Source organism: Lissotriton vulgaris, chromosome 1_1 (assembly GCF_964263255.1).
Source record: "Lissotriton vulgaris chromosome 1_1, aLisVul1.2, whole genome shotgun sequence".
In the NCBI taxonomy this organism is placed as follows: Eukaryota; Metazoa; Chordata; class Amphibia; order Caudata; family Salamandridae; genus Lissotriton; species Lissotriton vulgaris.
The window spans coordinates 410,285,510-410,305,789 of record NC_141685.1 but is presented as its reverse complement, the minus strand read 5'-3'; the positions used below and the strand labels follow the sequence as shown (position 1 = coordinate 410,305,789).

At 47.4% G+C, this 20,280-nt stretch overlaps 1 protein-coding gene across 3 annotated transcripts in view; it reads left to right on the top strand.

Annotated features, from left to right (window-relative positions):
- The first annotated feature begins 1,237 nt into the window (after positions 1 to 1,237).
- Positions 1,238 to 20,280, top strand: part of USP24 (ubiquitin specific peptidase 24) — a 1,909,144-nt gene continuing 1,890,101 nt past the window's right edge. For all 3 annotated transcript variants that reach the window (XM_086952711.1, XM_086952716.1, XM_086952707.1), the window contains exon 1: positions 1,238 to 1,600. In XM_086952711.1, coding sequence (XP_086808837.1) covers positions 1,334 to 1,600 — 267 coding nt within the window. In that variant the 5' untranslated portion in view covers positions 1,238 to 1,333. The remainder of the gene's footprint in view (positions 1,601 to 20,280) is intronic.

The window sequence follows — 20,280 nt, the reverse complement described above, 5'->3', positions numbered from 1 at the left end:
AGTTAGCGGGAGACCACTCCATCCCAGCTACTGACGAGGCGAGAGAGGATCAGAGAGACAATGAGAGGTTTCCAGGTGGGAGCGATGGAGGAGAGAGCAATCCGGTAAGGCGCACCCGCATGGGGAGAGCTGTCACCTTACCTTCAAAATACAGAGACTTTGATATGAGTGGACATTAGAGATGGACTCCAGAACTGTTTAATTGTTAGTGTGTCAAAGGGGGGAGATATGTGGTGTTGCGCTCTAGTCTACGAGCGTGAACGCGATGACGCGTCACGCTGTAGACGAGAGCGAGATACGCGCGCATGCGCAGATGAGGCGATTACGAAGGGCGCGAAGAGAAACGGCAGTTGGCGATCGGAGCGAGGAGTTATTAGACGCTCGGCGCTCTATGTGATGTGTAGTTATTGCTGTTGATGGAATAAAACGTGTTCCTATACAAGAGGCTCTGAGCACTGTGTGGGGGGACAAATCGACATCATTACAGCATCCTGTTCTCTGTCGGGGAAGCATCTATCATCATTACATCCTTGTACATAAGAAAAAAAAAACTAACATTTTTACTTTAAGAAATGTAAACTTGTGCTCATGAAGCATTTTTGCCTATGAGCCACGTTTGTGCTGCAAACAAACTGCGAAAAATGTTTGCCTTGCGCTGAGAACACAGGAAAGGAGAATCAATTTCAACGATTTTCATTTCAAAAACTCCCTTTTACCAGGTTCCAAAATATGACATGTACGCTTTTCAGTCAGTACTGAAACTTTTGCACAGACCAGATAATGAACACATCGAAATATCATTAACCTGTTTCAAATTCAGTCTTTTTACTAGCAGTACTTTAAATTTAGATTTCCAAAATTACCAGACCTGATTCAACCTTCTACAAAAAAATATTCAGCTAGTTAAAACATTTTAATTTTTGTTTATCCAAATTTAGGTGGACCATGGCATTAGATTTTGAAACAAATTAGAGAAAGGTTTTTAAATTCATAAAAACATCAACCCGCCAAGGTTTATCAACGAGAGGTGTACGCCAGAAAAGAATGGTAGACACCGCCATTGTTATTTTACATATAGTCTACTCGGCTGCTTGGGTAACGTGCTTACTTTGTGTCCTACTTCTATGTCTCTCATCACGAGTTACTCCCTGCGCTCCATCAGTTTTTGTCGGGTCACGTGACAAGAGATTGGCAGCTCCAGTGGCTTCGATCTGTTCACCGAAAGGGAGGTAGTGGGAGGAAGTGGGAGGGCCGGGAAGATGGCGGCGCGCAGGAGCGCAAGTGTCAGGTGCGGAGCTCAGTGAGTGGCCAGGAGATTGTGCGCACGGGTGACATGGAGAGCGAAGAGGAGCAGCATACCACGACCCTGCTGTGCATGGGATTCGCTGACCCTGGTGCCATCCGGAAAGCATTGCGTTTGGCAAAAAATGACATCAATGAAGCGGTGGCGCTGCTCACAAACGAGCGGCCGGGCTTGGACTACGGCGGGTATGAGCCCATGGATAGCGGCGGCCCTCGTGGGGACAGTGGCGAGGGCAGTCGCGGCGGGCGCGGAGGCTTCGACCCTCCACCGGCCTATCATGAAGTAGTGGACAGTGAGGTAAGGAGAGTAAGGAAACTTAATATTTTGCAATGAAACCAGGAGGGGATGCAGCTGACAGCAGGTTTAGAGAGACCACACCCGACATGGGCAGGGTACCCCATCTGAGCATCATGGTGTGTGTATCCACACCCAGTAAATACGCATGGTGTCCCCCATCTCAGGAAAAAAATAGTACAACAGGAACCTCCAGCCTATATGCTACGAGCAATCAATGTTTTGTAGCATATAGGATGCGCCTTGTGAATTTCGTGGGAGATTAAGTGTAGTGAGCGAGAGGTTGGTCTGCTCGCTCTACAGTTCCCATCCAGATGGAGAGCAATCAATGAACGTGAACAGTAAGGGACTCTATTAGTAACTATCTACATTTGCACGTAATTAGGGCGTGGGTATCAGTGTAAGGTATATCATTGTTAAGTATTTGTATGGGACACGTGCTGCAATAGCCGCTTACTATTGTGAAAAGGATAAACAAATAGGAGGCATTGTGGAAGGTCCAAAACTAAACGCGTGAATCAAAATGTGAGATTGGCACGCACACTCGCTTATGCTGAATCTCTCTTAACTTGAATTAAAGTAATTAAATACATTTTGCGTGCTTCAGAGTATGAATGGCTGCTTACCTACGTGCCCTTCAGTAACTCAGTAAACCTCATTATGAAAAGCACTCATTACTTACATGAGGAAACATGGTTTAATGATCGTTGTATTAGAGTACAGTGTGTTTTAAAGCCAGGTGATTTTTATGTATAAGCAGTAGAAAAGTGCTGTTAATTGTTCGTACCTTATTTCCCAAACGCTGTTGGTAGACAATGATGAATAGCCTATCTGGCAAGCAGTGTTCAGCTCAGATGGAGTCGACCAGGATTTCAATTATAAGGCGGGCTCTTGAGGACTACTCTAGAATTAAAATTTACAATAAAAGACGGCATTCTTGTTTAGATGGGTTTACCACACCAAACTGAAAAAAAGTATTTGTCTACAATTTTTATAAATACATTATTAGTTTGTCTTGTCCGGTTTGAGTCTGCATTCCACTCTTTAGACTACATATACCATTACAACAACTTCTGTATGTTAACAGCCATCTGCAAACGGTATCTTGGGTGCTATCTGCGTGTTGTGTGCAAGATTTCTTGATCAATAAACATAAATACTAATGCAGCACACTGGCACGGCGACAGCATCACTTATGGAATGCCTCATTGCTCAGCAGTTACACAGTATGAATGTTGAACCAGATCATATTTATAAATCTAATCGTGCATTGCGAAATGTATATTGACAATAGCAACCTAGTGCCAATGTGTAGAATATGTAGAGAAACACTCATGTTGGTAACAATCAGAAATCGGACAATCGTGTGAGGGTAAAATGTATTTTACTTCTGTTTAGAATTACCCAGTTTCGATATAGTTTACCCTAGTGGTGGTCAGCGAATAGCGATACATAGATGCTCTCGTTGAAATTCGAATTTTTCTCCGCTCCAACATGCCACTGTTTATAGATAAACTTGGGTTGGTTAGTTACTGCTGGAAGTTCTCGATGTGAAGGGAACTCTAGATGTGTTACTCTTGTTACTTTTGTTACATCATGCCCAGTTTCAGTTTGACTTCTGGTCCAGTTTTTATTTTCCCTTGTGCTGCCTCCGCCTAATCTGCCCTTTTTTAAATGATGAGAAATATCAGTGACGCCCACACGGAGTCTCAGGCAAAACAACTTTTGGAATCGTGTTAATTGGTTCATTTTCAAAAACTTGGAAATTAGATGGTTTATAAAAAGCTGCAGTTCCGATGAAACTTTTCAAGGTTTTTTTGACATGACTCTCTTCAGTAATCATGTGCCCTTTGTGTAGACAGTTGTAGGGTACAGGAAATGGAAATGAAGAACTGTTTGAGTATATAACAAGCCTGGACATTGAAAGAAAACAAAATGTGGCAGTCGGGATGAATCGTAGTTGGATTCAAAGCTAATACAAATCTTAATCCAACAGCATGTTTGTGAGTGTTTTTGTATTAATTAGAAATTATGTTTCTTTAGCTGTGTTTACGTTATCCTAACTACGACAACAATTAACATTACTGGGCCTTAGCCTACTTGCACTGACATCCGTTTTAAATCTGCTGAAGAAAGTGTTGCTTTTAGTTTTCATGAATGAGCTTTCACATTTGTTTCAAGCTGCTGTTTTTTTTTCTCCAGATAATTAACTAGATTGAATTTTCTTGGTGCTGTAGAAGCTGCAAATAAAATTTAGTAATTTGTTCGTAGAGAAGCAAGATGTGTTCAGGAGATGAGCCGTGCAAAAAACATTTTCAAGGCCTTCTGCTGCCCAGGGCACAGCTGTAATTTGCTCTTATCTAATGGCTTATTGTGTTGTGTTTTCTTCAGAGTTCAATGTAATTTTCCTTCTTTGTAGGGTAAAGGGTGTTCAATAATTATTCGTAATGTGTTTTCTGAAAGTATTTTTTTTACGCAGCACTTTTTCTACAGTGTTGATTGATTCATGTCATTTATCCTTGTTAGTTCAGCTCTATCTCACCATGCCCAATATGCGTTTCTATGCACTGTCTGAATCCTATGAAATGTGCCCATTCTGGGATGTGTGTCAGACTTTTCATTGCCTTTCAAACAAGCAGCCCTTACGTCAGACGTTATACTCAGAATGTTCTTGCTTTTCGATCTGAACAGTCTACATTTAAGACTGTCTCTGTATTCAGTCTGCGATATTTTGACACTTTCCTCGGAGGCAGAGTTAATGTTGGTCCTCTTACCTATTTCATATTTAAACTCATTTGACTTGTGAACTGAGTAGATTTATGCTGCATTATTGATGCTGAATTGAATCTGACTTCCTAACTATTTTTCAATTCTGTAGTGATTCTTCATTTTAAATAAACCTTTATGGTTTTGATTTGAATTTTGTCTTGCAAAGGATGCTATTCTAATTCTATGGATGGGTACACTCCCAAACTCGATTCTGCGCATCAACTCTTTGAACTTGGTTGATAAAGCATTGGCTAAATTTTGACGGAGAAATGCACTCAATGATAGTATATAACTAGAATAAAAATAAGACTTGTTTTGAAATTTAATTGAGAGATTGCACATAAAAAAATGGTCAGAATTTATTAAATCTGTTTGATTAATGCTGATACCACCAACAGGTGGTTGAAAGTTAAATACATGGTAGCGGAAGTTGCATTATGTGAGTAATGAAAGGGCTTTTTTTGGTAGTGAGTTGTCTTCCGTGTGAATCATGAGTGCATTGTCCTACGACTTGTGGTTTGTAGCTGAGTGATTTGTTTTGCATGTGCCACATAGTGTTATGTCAGTAGCGTTTTGTTTTGTGTGTTCATTGATAACTGTACTGCTTTATAATTTGATGTGAAAAATGCTAAAGCTGTTTTAAATCGTGTGTAAGGATGCTTGCTGAAAATACTTGTGGTGTCGGGTCAGAACATTGGTTAAAGTCCTATGAAACCCTTAATAGTCTAGCTGTGCTTGAGAATTGTTTTAGAAAAATGTGAAAAACAACCCACTTATTGAATCTGTAGTTCTCGTCTTGTGGAAGTCTCTAACCTAAATGTATCTTTTTGTACAACTTGTTCATTTTTTTTCTTTTATTTTTGTACTTTGATGTGCCTTACCAAAGAGAGTGTCTTTGCAGTTTATCCTAGTTGGACACGAGTCATGCCAACATTATTACACTGAATGGCAACCTTGTTCATTCCTGGGCGTCACTGTGCAGTTGTGTGTTTTAAAAAAAGATATATAATTGGTTTATTATGATTTTGTACAATGTCGTTAGTTTAAGCGGATGTGGGCAGAAAGAAGATAAGTCTGTTAATGAGCATTGGCTGTGCATCACCATGGGATGTTTAATTTCTGCGAAAGAAAAAACAACGCATCTTACTAGATGTTAAGCAATTGACATTTTTAGGATTCGACCTGGCCGTAGCACTGCGAAGCAGTGCTTCGCCCAGGCGAAAACTTTTGTTTACAGTATGGGGGACTTGAATCCGCCCCTTCTTCCATTGGCTAGCTCCATAAATGGAGGCTAGCCATTGGAAGACATCGTTGTCAATCAGTCTTTCCCAGTCAGAACGCGATTCGGGGGCGTTTCTGGTTTTTTTTTAAAGCACCGCCCTCTCCTCTTCCCATTGGCTGGAATTTTACCTTCCAGCCAATGGCAAGGGGAGAGCACACAAACACGCCCCCGAATCCCGTAACGACCTGTTGCTCTGTTCCAGACTTGTTTTTTGTGTGCCCGGGCCGATTTTCAATCCCAGTCCGACCCTGGTGGTAATGTAGGTAAAAAAAAAAAGCGGCCAGTTGGCAACATTATAATTCAAGCTTCGTAAATAAATAACAATCTAAAGCATTTCTGTGGTGTCTCATTTTGATGTGAACAGTATAAAAAATATAATGAAACGCAGGCATTGTCATGTCTTCAAATGCCAACTCCATGACCAGCAGAGGTGGATTTTAAAAAGAAATAATTTGAAAACACTCTCTCCGCAATATCCATCCCAGCAGAGGTGCGGGCCGACAATAGTTCCCTTCAAAGGATTTCTTTCCACAAGAGGAAGACGCAAGTGGGAAAGCCCTGCTCGGCCGGGGCACTCCTCCTGCGCAGGGTGGGAATCCTCTCAGCACAAGAGTGACGCTCCCGTTGCTCGAGTAGCATGCATGGGCGTCCGAGGGGGTCCCCTCCTCCTCCTCCCTTGGCAGACCGCCCTGCGGGCCCTCTTCCTTATCGGGACAGGTCTGATCGCTGAGAGGAAATATGCGGGCAGCGCCGGTCTGTCAGTTCAGAGTGAGGGTCTCCGCTCTGAGTCCGGCTCTCTCTGCTCAACGGTCGCCGCGCGCTTCACACCGTCCCGGGGCGCGCACTGCCCACACCGGACCCTGCATGCGCCTGCAAAGCCAGGTGTCATAGATTAGAGCTTGCAGCATCGCTCACCTGTGTCCGGGCGGAGGGGCCGGGAGCCCGCGGAGCCGCTGTCATGAGCGTCCCCGAGGAGGTGCTGCTGAGGGCGCGGAAGGTGGACCCGCGCCCGGGGGAGAGGCTGAGCGGCGTACTCCGGGGGCTCTGGGCTCTGTCCAGCTGCCTGATGCTGCTGCTGCTGCTCTCGGGCACCGCGCTGGCCGGCTGCCTGCTGCTGAGCGCCCGCACGGCTGAGCTGCAGGGCAGGCTCAGCGCCCTGGAGGAGCGGGGGTGCCGGGGCAGCGCCCCCGGGGAGGAGGCGCCCGCTGCCTGGGCAGGAGGGCTGGGAGCCGGGCAGGAGGAGGCTCTGTTCGCCCTGCTGCAGCCCAGGCTCGACCGACTCTTGCAGGACGTGAATGAACTCCAAGCCCGGGCGATGTCCGCTGTCAAACTGTGTGCGCTGGTACTCTCGGACGCACTGCGGACCTCTCTTCTATGAGCCTGCGCAGCTGGGATGCTGCAAGCATTGTGCAACTCATGTCGGTGAAATAAGAGTTCAATCTATCAAATACATAGACTGCGCTGCAATAAAAATTCAGCAATTTTGATATTTAACTGTTTTAGCTAGGGATCTGTGTCCTTTTAGGTGATGGATCGTCTCTTCCAACCTGTGCTCCTTTCCTAACTAATTTTGACTACAATGTGGTGTGAGATTGGAATTATCTGCTGTGCTACGATTTGCTGTAAATTAAATTACTTTGCTCGTAGGCAAGTGAACACAGGAGCAGATGTACATTCTCGTTATAACTCTTATCTAGTTAGTTGTGACGCAGCTGCTACAATATTAATACATTGTTTAACACAACACTCATGCCGTTTTAGGCACTTATTTAATTTCTTCTAATTTACTTTCTACATCCTAAGAAGGATGAGCGAATTCTTCGCTCTAGACCCCGTTCCACCCCGGCATTGTGCCGTTTGTGCAGAGGGTCGCAGCACTGAGCACCACTTCCTGCCCTTCTCCCTACTTCCGCCCTGCCTCTCCAGCGCGCAGGTCAACGGTCTAGCGGCTGCTTTCCAGTTTCTATATCTAGCAATCTAGCACGCCAGCCACCTTAGACTAACGCGGCGATTGAGGCTGCGGGCGTGAGATTGCGCTGCTGCTGACTTTTTAATACTTTAGAGCTGATTACAAGCTTATTTTAAATATTGTTATTTCGGCGCTTACCTGCATTTGCTTACAGCATTTTATTGGGCACTGGGCTCGGGGTTGTTGCACTCTCATTCTTCGCCCTAGACCCCGTTCCGCCCCGGCATTGTGCCATTTGTGCGGAGGGTCGCAGCACTGAGCACCACTTCCTGCCCTTCTCCCTACTTCCGCCCTGCCTCTCCAGCGCGCAGGTCAGCGGTCTAGCGGCTCAATTCACTCTGGGTATATTATGGTCACATGGCGGAAGCGCAGCGGACGAGCGCAGCGGGAGCGCCGACTTCACGCCGAAGTCGCGCGCAAGTCAAGCCCGTCTGCGCCCGTCCGCGGCCGATCGCGGCCGCTCATTATGCCCATTTTATTACCTACACCTCCTCGGATCTCTTGCTGCTTCGTGGCGCTTTCTCCTTACCAGCCCTTGCCAAACAGGCTGCGTCGGACTGTGGTCTCCTAATCTCTCCACTCGCCCTCAACCCTGTCACTTCGCCTCCCTGCCCTGTGTCGACATCCCCCCATTTCCACCCGCCATCGCTGGAGGTTACACCACTGTCCGTGGTATATCTTAATACGCGGTCACTGGGGAAACACCAGTTGGAAATTTTCCAACTTTTGGACGATGGCTCTGTAGATATCCTTCTTCTGTCAGAGACTTGGCTGACTGAGGATTCTGTCCCCGATATCCTTGCTGCCATCCCTGCCGGCTATTATATCCTGCAAGCTAATCGTTTAGCGGGGCAAGTCAGTGGGGGGGTGGCTGCTATTATCCGCTCCCAGTATGTCTTTACTACCTTAGCCTGTGCAGCGATTCCTAGGACTGAATGTCTCACTGTTAAATTTACGACTCCTAGGCTTTCTTTTGTTGTTGTTCTGATTTACCGACCCCCTAATCCCATGCCCTCCTTTCCCCGTCAGTTTGCTGATTATATTTCTCAGTTGACTATCAACAATGCCAAGGTCATGATTATTGGTGATCTTAACTATTGGCCCTCTGATCCCCGAGAAAGCCACCTCTCGGTGGAATTCTCTGACCTTTTTATCAGGCCTGAACTATTATCAACATATCACCAATCCTAACCATTGCAAAGGCCACATCTTAGATCAGGTGTGGACAACCAATCTAGATATCTCCTCTCCCATTGTGACCCCATGCTCTTGGTCAGACCACTACTTTATTTCTTTTGTTATTAACTTGTTCACTTCTAACCATCCTCCCCCTTCGACCAACTTCCATGCTCGGAACTGGAAGAAAGCCAATCTAGTGGAACTTCATTCCATTTTGTTCTCTTCAATCCCTCCTACATCGACGTCTCACCAGGCTTCCCTCCTTGATTAATGGCTATTATCTGCTTGCAATTCCATCGCCCCTTTAAAAAATATAAAAAACCAGGCGCCCTCATGACGCCCAGTGTTGGTTCACGGACCAACTGAAGGCAGATAAACTGGCTTTAAGTCAGGCGGAGCGCCGCTGGAGGCGTAATTATGACCTTCAGATGAAAACTGATTTTGTGGACCGTCTGAAAACCTAGAATGGATTTTTTATATCGGCCAAAACTATCTACTTTTCTCAAAAAATCATGGAGTCCGCCTCTAAGACAAAGGATATTTTTTCCATTGTGAATGAGCTCTCCCTTCCAGATCGAGTCACCCATCAACCTCAACCTTCCCAGTCCTTGTGTGACTCACTTAATGTTTTCTTTACTGATAAAATTATCAATATTAAGAACAACATTCCTTTGCCCTCATCCCCTCACCCCCCTCCCTTGCCTCCTAGAAACCCTTGCCGCTTGGATGCTTTTCCTCCGATCTCCCTTCCTGAGTTCTGTTCACTCCTGCACAAAGTGAGCTCTGGCTCCCCTATCGACTGCTGTCCTCCCCAGGTTCTTAGGGACATTTTCTTGGCCTGCCCTGATCCTCCCCTGACCTTACTCAACAACTCTCTGGCATCAGGTGTGGTTCCGGATTCCTTTAAACAGGCAGTGGTGACACCAATCCTAAAAAAGATCAATGCCGACCCCACGGTCTTAAGTAATTATAGACCCATTTCCCTTCTCCCCTATCTGGCAAAAATTCTAGAGACTTATGTCACCCGGTGCCTGAGCGCCTTCATCGAGACTTCATCTTTCCTGGAGGCCCAACAAGCCGGATTCCGCCCCCTCCATTCCACCGAGGCGGTTATTGTGGCTGTCATGGACACCCTCGGGAAGGGCGCCGGTAATAACATCCCTCAAGCCCTGGTCCTTTTGGATCTATCGGCGGCTTTTGACACGGTCGATCACGCAATACTGATCGACCTTGTCAGGAACGCCGGTATTCAGGGCATGGCTCTTGAGTGGGTCAGGTCTTTTCTGGATAATCGCTCTCAGGCAGTGCATTTGTCTACCTTTTCGGCTTCCTACTCTCCCTTGTCCTGCGGTGTCCCTCAGGGCTCCCCTTTATCGCCTTTATTATTTAATCTATACATGCAACCTCTGATTTTTTTCCCTTCGCAAGTCCGCTGCTACCATCTTCAACTACGCGGATGATTTGCAGTTAATTTTTCCCACTGATACCTCCCTTTCCTCATGTACTACCTTTCAATCCACCATGCTTAAGATCTCTGAGTGGATGTACCATAGTCAACTTAAATTAAATCCCACTAAGACTGAGCTTCTTTAGGTGGGAGGAGCAGCCAATCCATGGAATGACAGCTTTTGGCCTCCCTCACTAGGGCCCCCACCTGTCCTGTCCACTCAGTGAAGAGTCTTGGCGTGGTCATCTCTAGTGACTTATCCATGGGGCCCCAGATCAGTACGGTGACGTCATCCTGCTTTTACCAACTACGCAGGATACGAAAAATCTGTAGATTTCTTACCAGAGACGCACTGATCCTTGTCATCATGACCCTGGTCACGTCAAGAATTGACTACGCCAACACCTTGTATGCCGGTATTCCTGCATACCTCCTTCACAAGTTGCAACTTGTGCAAAATCAGGCTACTCGCCTGATCTATCACCAACCCCGACATCAACATGTCTCGCCGCTACTGCGGAGCCTTCATTGGCTCCCTGTAGCCAAGCGTTGCATTTTCAAACTGGGCTGCACGATTTTTAAAGCCCTAGCTGATCTTGCTCCTATTTTTCTCTCTTCTAAATTGAAATGTTATGTCCCTTCTAGAAACCTCCGCTCCTCTGGCCACAATTTGCTAGTCATTCCAAAAACCAAACGGAAAAAACATGGCGGCTCCTGTTTTTCTTTCTGCGCCCCCAAAATCTGGAATACTTTCCCGCCTGCCATCCGTCACTGCTCCACCTATGGCTCTTTTCGTAAACTGTTAAAAACTTATCTTTTTCAGTCTGCTGTTGAGTAAAACACACGTCCCTGCCTCCCCCCAGTTGTCATGAGCGCCATGAAACTGTACGGTGTCCGACCGCGGTATAAAACTTTTTACCATACCATACCGTTCTACCCGGATTCGAACCTGTAACCTGTAGTTTATCGCTTGCCGCGCACTTTTGACTGACTGAGCTGCATACCTGCTCTGCCCCTGGCTGGCAAAGGAAGGTCTGTTGCAGAATAGTGTAAGAGGCGTTTGATTGGTAGTTCTTTAAACCTGGATGCAGACTGCCCTTAACTTTAAAAGAGGGGGTGGCATGGTTTGAAAGAGAGAGCTGACTATCCCCGTCTCCCGAGATCTAAATGCAGATGGTTCTGTCCTCAACAAACCTGGCAGTGCGGCACCTTTGCTTGAAATGCACGTTGGCGGTGTTTGTGTGAAATGAGTATTCAATTGCATAGTTATTATGGTGCAACAAGTGCAGTGGCACAGCGGGCCAGGTGGTTGAGGGGTCTACTGCACCCAAGTTATGCTGGTTTTACTAGTACTAAATCAGGGGACGGGGTGTGGGGGGGGGGGCATTTTCCCTGCTTCCATCATGGCCCATGACACCTTTTGGTACTCAATTGCTTGTAGTTCATTTTTATATACAGAAAATGTACTGTGTATACCCACCATCGACCTCGTAAATAACCTTTTCAAATCTTGAAGGTTCCTGAGAACTTTGTTTTATAAAGGTGTGCAGCGGTGCCGAACCCTTGATGCAGTCATGTCCTAATTTGGTTTGATGAACGGGTGCAGTGGACGCTGCAGGGTAGGGCTCAGTGCCCTGACGTGGACTGCTCTGTGCCGTCTGTCCATGTGCACGATGTCATTCTTTCCCGACCATTTAATGGTAATGGTGTTGCTGTGCAGTCTGTCACAGTAAGACTCCTGCACCCCTATCCGTTCTCTGCATAGACCCTCATCGCGCCTCCCTCTGTTCCGTGAATTGTGCTTGGCACAGAGCACATGAGCCGGAGACTGGTGAGTGTCTGAGGGCGATTTGGGCAGATACGCGGGGTGACTCCAGGGGGCCTCTAGTCATCACGATGGGTCAGCTTGTGTCGGGATAGAACCGGGAGTCTCAGCCCAGCTCCCAACGCAGGGGTCCACTTCTCTCTAAACACCCCCTCGTTATAAGCAGCCTGCTTGGCCTCTCTGCCGACGCAGCCATGGTCTCGTTGGCCGCTCTGCCGAATCTTTCGTGTCTCGTTAGACCCCAGTGCACGGAGCTCTGACCCTGCTGAGGCCTCTCTTAGGCTGAAAGTGTGCCCTGTTTTTTTTAGGTTTCGACCTGGCCGTAGCACTGCGAAGCAGTGCTCCGCCCAGGCGAAAACTTTTGTTTACAGTATGGGGGACTTGAATCCGCCCCTTCTTCCATTGGCTAGCTCCATAAATGGAGGCTAGCCATTGGAAGACATTGTTGTCAATCAGTCTTTCCCAGTCAGAACGCGATTCGGGGGCGTTTCTGGGTCTTTTTTAAGTCCCGCCCTCTCCTCTTCCCATTGGCTGGAATTTTACCTTCCAGCCAATGGGAAGGGGAGAGCACGCAAACACGCCCCCGAATCCCGTAACGACCTGTTGCTCTGTTCCAGACTTGTTTTTGTGTGCCCGGGCCGATTTTCAATCCCAATCCGACCCTGGTGGTAATGTAGGTAAAAAAAAAGCAGCCAGTTGGCAACGTTATAATTCAAGCCTCATAAATCAATAACAATATAAAGCACTTCTGTGGTGTCTCATTTTGATGTGAACAGTGTAAAAAATATAATGAAACGCAGGCATTGTCATGGGTTCAAATGCTAAGGAACAGCAGTTCCGAGCATGCGCAAACAGCAGTGCATAAATTAATGTAAAAACATTGAAAAGGCTGCTCGTGTGTAACACGAACGCGCTCGGTAAAATCTGGCATCTGCTGCTTCTGTCTCTTAGCACACGATGGGCGGACCTTATTTTCCATAGACTAGACTGCCGTAGAGCAGGGATGTTTAATCACACGTTTCCGTCCACGGTTTCCTTTTTAACTTCAATTTTATGGGTCATTTTACTCCAGGTCAGGTACCGTGTGGGCATTTCTTTAGCGTTAACGCATTTCTTAGCATTGCATGCTTCTAGGGTCGCCATTAATCCCCGTTTGTCTCAATGATAATAATAATAATAATACAGATGCTTGTAGAGCGCGAACAGCTACCTCTCAAGGAGGTGTCCCGCCGCTAAGAGTGCTTTTAGCTGGGAGGAAGCTAGGTGAGATGGTTTAAGTGGTTCAAGTTTATTGCACAAAAAGCCAGGTCTTTAGGAGCTTCTTGAAGCTTGCTTCTGTCGAGTCCGATTGAATGGCCAGAGGCAGGGCGTTCCAAAGTTTCGCCTTGCCAGCGGAGAAAGATCTGCCCCCAAGTCTGGTCTTCCTAACTCGTGGAATAGTTAGCTGAAGCCGAGAATTAGAGCGTAAATGTCTCTCCTGATGGTAGCGGGGGAGTCTGAGTTTTAAGTAGGTAGGGCACGTACCTTTTCAATGCTCTAAACGCTAAGGTAAGAACTTTGAATTTAACTCTGCTTGCTACTGGAAGCCAGTGCAGTTCGCGCAGATGCGGAGAGATATGATGTCTGAAAGGAATTGGTTTTATTAATATCGCAGCCGCATTCTGCACGATCTGTAAGCGCTGCACCAAATATTTGGGCAGGCCAAAGTAAAGGCCGTTTGCATAATCCAGTCTGGACGTGATTGTCGCATGTACCACCATTTTGCGGTATTCAGCAGGTAGAAGAGACAGACATTTCCGAAGGTTCCTGAGTTTGTGAAAACATCCAGTAGTAACCTGCTGAACGTGCGAGGAGAAAGAGAGATTCACGTCCCATCTTACTCCCAAATTCTTCGCATTGGTTCCAGGGACTGGGGCAGGACCCATTTCGGAGGGCCACCATAAGTCTGATGGAGGATGCGTATTTTTCCCAAAAAATAAAACCTCCGTTTTGGATGCATTCAACTTAAGTTTGTTGGTATTCATCCACTTGGCCACGTCTTGAAGGCAGCCCCTTATTTGGCTAAAAGCTGTCTCTGATACTTCAACATAGGGGAAAACTAGTTGTGTATCGTCGGCATATGAGATTGCCTTGACCCCCCATTTGGCGATCAGGGTGAAAAGAGGGGCTAGATAGACATTAAAAAGGAGCGGGCTGAGTGCCGACCCCTGAGAGACGCCACACCACAGGCGTTTTGGTTTGGAGGAGAAGGCACCCAATGCGACTTTGAGAGCGATCTGTTAGATAGGATTGAAGCCTAAATAGTGCCTTGTCCTCTAGGACCGTGTCCTGCATCCTTGCCATTAGTCTTACGTGGTCCACCGTATCGAATTTGGCCGATAGATCCAGGAGCACCAGCATAGCTGATGCCCCTGAGTCTAACGACCATCTAATCGACTCGGCAACCTCAATGAGGGCCGTTTCGGTGCTAAACCCAGTCCTGAAACCTGATTGTGTTTCGTGTAAGGTTCAGTTTTTCTCGATAAAACTGTTCAGTTGGTGCTGAATCAGTTTTTCGAGCATTTTTCCAGGGGCAGCCAGCAGGGAGATGGGACGGAGGTTGCTCAAGTCGTCGGAGGCACCACTAGGCTTTTTTTTTTAGCGGGAGACGTGTGGCATGTTTCCAGCAATCTGGGAACGTGCCAGTTACAATGGATGTGTTCCATATATGAAGTAGTGTGTTGGACCCGGCCCGTTGGGCAGGTTCACCCCTAGGCTTTTTGCTTTTTTCTAGCCTGTTTATGGAACCTGGTGTTGGTGATTTTAGGCCTTTGCGCACTTTTTCACTGTGGTACAGTGTAAAGTGCTTGAGCTCTCTGTGAATGTGTGGTGAGTGACCTGCCCTCCCATAGGAATCAATGGGGAATATGTATGCCCATGGTAGTTCCTGATGTGTGGGGAGTGCAGGGGCGAGTTTGGTATGTATGAACTCGTGAGAGTGAATGCTGCAAAATGATGTATGCGGCATGACTGTGTCTAGTTTAGAAGTACTACTTTTGAAAGTTGGCATATTTGTGTAAGTTGGTGCTAGCGTGTGATTGGCTGGTGAGCCTGGCCCAGAGTGCCTGGGCCTGCTTGTGGATTGACTGTCTGGTTTGAGGACGACAGGGGCTAGAGAGCCCAGGATGTTGTCTGAAGTCAGCCCATGGATGAAAGGCAGCATCTGCTGCCAGGGAAGTGGGAGGAGATGGCACCTGATAGTGAAGGGCTGTGCCTTCCTGACTACAAAGCTGGCTCCACCTCCCGCTGGGCGACTGGCACCTCTGTCCCTGATACTGAAGGGACTTCCCTGTAACCAGTTCTGGCTGGTTCTGACACTGCCTGCTTAAAAGGACTTCTAAGGCTTTTCTGTGTATAAGAAGGGGCTGTGTCCCCTTCCAAAATGTTCTTGTTTTCAACTTGAATCTGCCAGGGGCATGCTGCTGCTGGGGCTCAGGGGAATCCCTGGGCCCTGCCCAGCTCCTGGACACCTGATGGACTTTCCCTGGGGGACCCTTTGCCTGTGGTCCCCTGCTGCAGACTACTGGGGACTTTTGGCTTGCTTTTGCCAAGGCTTATTCTAGCCTGGAAGTGCCTGGAGGACTTTGCTGCTGAGTGCGCCTGGGAGCGCTTTATTTTTAAACCCTTCTTGGTCCTTGTAGCGCTGGGGGAGTGCTGGATGTTGTCTCTAGCGCGTATGAGCGCTTCATATTGCTGTAGCGCATGGAACGCGCTGTATTTGGATTATAGCGCTTAAGAGCGCTTCCGCGGACTTGCCGCTTATTTGCCCATTTCTATTTGAAGCCGGAGCCCACCCGGCATTACCTTCGTGGAATCACCGCCACCGGCCCGGCGATCCGAGGCGCTGCGCCCGCCTCCCCACTGAGGGCCGCGCTGTCATTGGCGGCCCTCGAAACCGGAAGTCAGGCAGGCCCGGCCATGACGAAGGCGGGGCCTGCCATGGGGCGGAAGTGAGGCGATGAAGGAGCATGGCGGCGCCGGTGTAAGCAGGACTCCCGTGTCTTGGGGAGAGCCCTGCTGGTGAACTGGATGATGTTGCCGGTCTCCCGTGATTGAGAGGGAGACCGGAGAAGTGGAGAGCCCCGACGCAAAGGCAGAGAGCAGCTGAGCTTGCAGGCGGGGCTCCGTGGTGGAAGAGGAGCCCCGCGCTGCACAGAAGAAGAAGCCGCCGCCCGGAGGAGCCCCGCACAGGAGAGCCCGGTGAGTCGAAGGGCTGGGGGGCTCCGTGTGGGCCACTGTGAGTGCCTGCTGAAGGCACAGTTAAAGCGAAGAGCGGCCCCACTTGGCAGCGGGCCGCTCCAGCATCTGGGGGCATTTTGTGAAGTGGGGCAGAAGAGAGGAGGGGCGCCGGGACACGTCGGTGTCGGCCCCTCCAGAAGCGCAAGCTCGCGCTCCTTGTTCGTGGGGGGGCCACGAGAGCTTCAAGGGCGGCCCCAGCTGGCAGTGGGTCGCCCCAACATGTATGAGCCCAGAAAGGCTCAGAGGGGCCCTAATTTGTTTGAGAGCCTGTTTGTCTCCATAGAGGGCCACATTAGATAGAGGGGGCCTCGGGGCATATTGCCGGTGCCCGCCCCCTCCTGCCTCAGAGTGTGAGGGTTAGAGTCCGGTGAGGCTCATGGGGCACCCTTGTTTTTAGAGCCTGAGAGCTCCAACGGTTGGCCACAGTGTTGGTGACAGCCTGTGTGGCTCAGCTGGCGCAGTTTTGTTGATTCTCCAGTTGCCCAGCACTTTGTGGGCAGCTGCCACGTTTAGGCTTTTTGTACTCTTGGACTGGCGCTGCATGGCAGCGTGCCCTGACATTGGACACAGGGCATCTTTGCCCCACAAGGCCAGTTGGCCTAGGGACTGCCACAGGTAGTGGCTTATGTAGTGTTGGCGCAATGTGATTTCTATGCTTTTTTTATAGTTATTGCTAATGTGTGTTTTTGCGCTATTGACTTATGTTATGGCACCTCTGAATGTTTATGCATTATGTGTCTTCCTTTCCATGCGCTGCACCTCTGAATGGTTAGTCATCATGTGTCTTCTTGCGCTGCACCCCTGAATGTATTTTATTGCATCATGTGCTCTATTCTTAACACCTCTGAATGTTTATGGCATCATGTGTTTCTCTTTATTACTCCTCTGAATGTGTTCATGCATCATGGGTAAGGTGTTCTGGTGTATACCCCTAAATGTGTTTATTCTTAGGTGGTTGTCTTTATTACTCCTCTGAATGTAGGTTATTGCATCATGGGTAAGGTGTTCTTTTCCTAGACCCCTAAATGCTGAGTGATACTTAGGTGGTTGTCTTTTCTACTCCTCTGAATGTAGGTTTATTACATCATGAGTATTGTATTCTTTCTTAGACCCCTAAATGCTGTGTGATACTTAGGTGGTTCTTCTATTTTTAGTACAGGTGGTCCTAGTAAGGTCCTGGTTCCTGTTACCAGTGGTTACTGGTTGTTATCTTTGATTATTATTTTATGTTACATTTATTCTTTATTCTAGAAGTGATTTTATATTCTACATTTTATCTAGAAGTACTATATCTGATTCTGACAGGCGCCCATGTGGCCCTGTCTTATGTACATAATCCCTGTGAATATTGCCCGTGCCAGTTGGCACCATGTATATGTGTGATTTTATCTGATGTGTTTTTACAATACAAAAGTTATTTTTATAATAACCTTGTGTGGAGTCTCTTTTGTGGTGTGCCTAGTATGTTGTTGCTGTTGTGCGCTGGCGCAAATGCTTTACACATTGCCTCCGAGTTTAGCCTTACTGCTTGAGCCAAGCTACCAAGGGGGTGAGCAGTGGTTATCTTGGCGTGTGACTTCCTTGCCCTGACTAGAATGGTGGTTTCTGCCTGGCTTTGGCGTCGGCCTTAGCCTACCAGAAATAGCCAGTTCTAACAGAGTGGATCTACAATCACGTCCGACATAATTAATAATAAGGAACCCAAATCGAAATCATGTCTTTCTTCCCTAAAGCCAAGTTCATGTGAGAAGTGGAAGGCTATCTCAGAAATGTGTTTAAAAATCACGAGGTATGTACTGCTCTGGCTCTCAACTATCAGTTTAATGCCTCTGCGTACTTGTATCGAAACATATGCTGTGTTTGCAGCGTTTTCAACGCATCACGCTTCAGGTGCATCGTACTGCTTCAAGCATGCTGTATGTTTTGTACAGTACGTAGCTGTTTCTTTTTGTTTTATAGGAATACACCTAAGGCCTTTTATTTATCAAACAGCCTTGTAAAGCAGTGCAGTATTAGAAGAACTGCTCAGTGCCTTTCTAGGAACCTTACAACCTCAGCAACAAGCATTGATTAAGTCAATAAATTTGACTTTATTTTCCAACATGTGCAACACCACCTAGGCCATTTGTACCGGATAGTTGCGAACTGTCTCCTTTTTGCAGGGACATTCCCGGTAAACTGGGGACTGTCCCGGGTTATATTCAGTGTTTTAAAGGTCGGCGTCGGCTCCGCACTCTGTGACCCTGGGCAGATCACTCAATGTCCCGGTATGAATGTGACTGGTGCCAGCGTCAAGCGCCCTCGGGTCGGGTTGGCGCTATATGACTGACGCGCCGCCTCTCTTTTATCACACCTGTAGACGAAGTGAAAGTGAAAGCAAAGAGGAGCCCGCAGTGTCGTTTCCTGTCTTGATCCACAGTCCACAGTGCTTCGAAGCCCTGGGTGCCCGTCCTGGTGCAGCGCAGATCACTTCACCTCCCCGTGTCCGATATATGCATGTGTCCTCGTGGCTTGTGTAATGTGACCGGTGCTCGTGGAAAGCGCTTCCTGGGGTCGATTTTGCGCCCAATAAAACTGCAAACAAAACTGATTTTCCGCCTTCTTTTGCGGCAGCTCTGTAGTGCTTAGAAGCCTCTGAGGTGACGGACTTAAGGATCTGGAAACCCCCTGCTGCTCTGGGAGTATGAATGCTTTGGCTTCCCCTGCGGTGCTCTAGCGCCTCCAGTGGACGGATAGCGCCTCAATGATAGAAGAGGAGCTGATTTCCCAGAAACAGGATTCCCCTGCGGTGCTCTAGCGCCTCCAGCGGACTGATAGCGCCTCGATGACAGGAGAGGAGCTGATTTCCCAGAAACTGAGGATTTGATGCAGAGCTGGGGGGGGGGCCTCTGATGTGAACTGAACAAGTCTGAGCTCAGCCCATCCCAGAACTTTAAGGCTGAGAGAAAACCCTCCAATCAGAAGGCAGAACAACAGCGCGTCATCACTCCACAGGTAGAGCCAGGCCTTTGCGTTCCCTTTTGATCCTTTTCTCAGCACTTAGAAGCCCCCCTTAACTGTTTTTAGGTTTCGCCTTTTTTGTAGGTGGCTCTGTGTGTGGGTGGCTCTGTGTGTGGGTGGCTCTGTGTGTGGGTGGCTCTGTGTGTATGTGTGTGGGTGGCTCTGTGTGTGTGGGTGGCTCTCTGTGTGTGTGTGTGTACAAATGCAATAGGTCTCGCATTTGCGAGAGATTACGCTATTGGCATTGTAAATGACAATGCCACTTATCTGTTTTCAAAACCAACACATAAATAAAAAAATTGTCATTTACAATGCCAATAGCATTAACTTTTACAAAGGCGAAACCTTTGCATTGTAAATGCTTGTTTTAACTTGTTTTGATGGTGAGGCACTTGCACAGCTCTCTGTCTTAAGACACTTTTCTGCTGAAAAAAATAGTTTGAAGATTAATTTTAAGAGGTTCAGATCTTTGTGTTTGCTGCAGTTGTCAAAATACTTTCGTCACTTCTCATTGAAGGGCAAATACTGCCTTTTTGTTTACAAATATCATATCGAAACGATGTGGAAAAAGCTACCTTTGTATCTGTTTACCACATTTTTGTAGAGCAGATGATCCCAGCTGTATCCAAAACCTAATCATTGTTTGCTACTGTTGGAAAGGAAATTTCTTCCAGTACAGTATTTGATGAGAATTTTACCCTTACCATTCTGTTTTACAGATTAGTTAACTTGTTGTGGGTCTGCATCACACAGGGGCAGCAGTATCTAAATTCATAGGCTGTATGGTCTGCATCACACAGGGGCAGCTGTATCTACATTCATAGGCTGTATGGTTTTTGCTCATACACGTTCTATGGCTTTTATTTGTGTTTCTTTAAAATGAAGAGGAGCCCCTTTAACACCCAATGGGACTAGGGCACTTCAACAGTAGAAT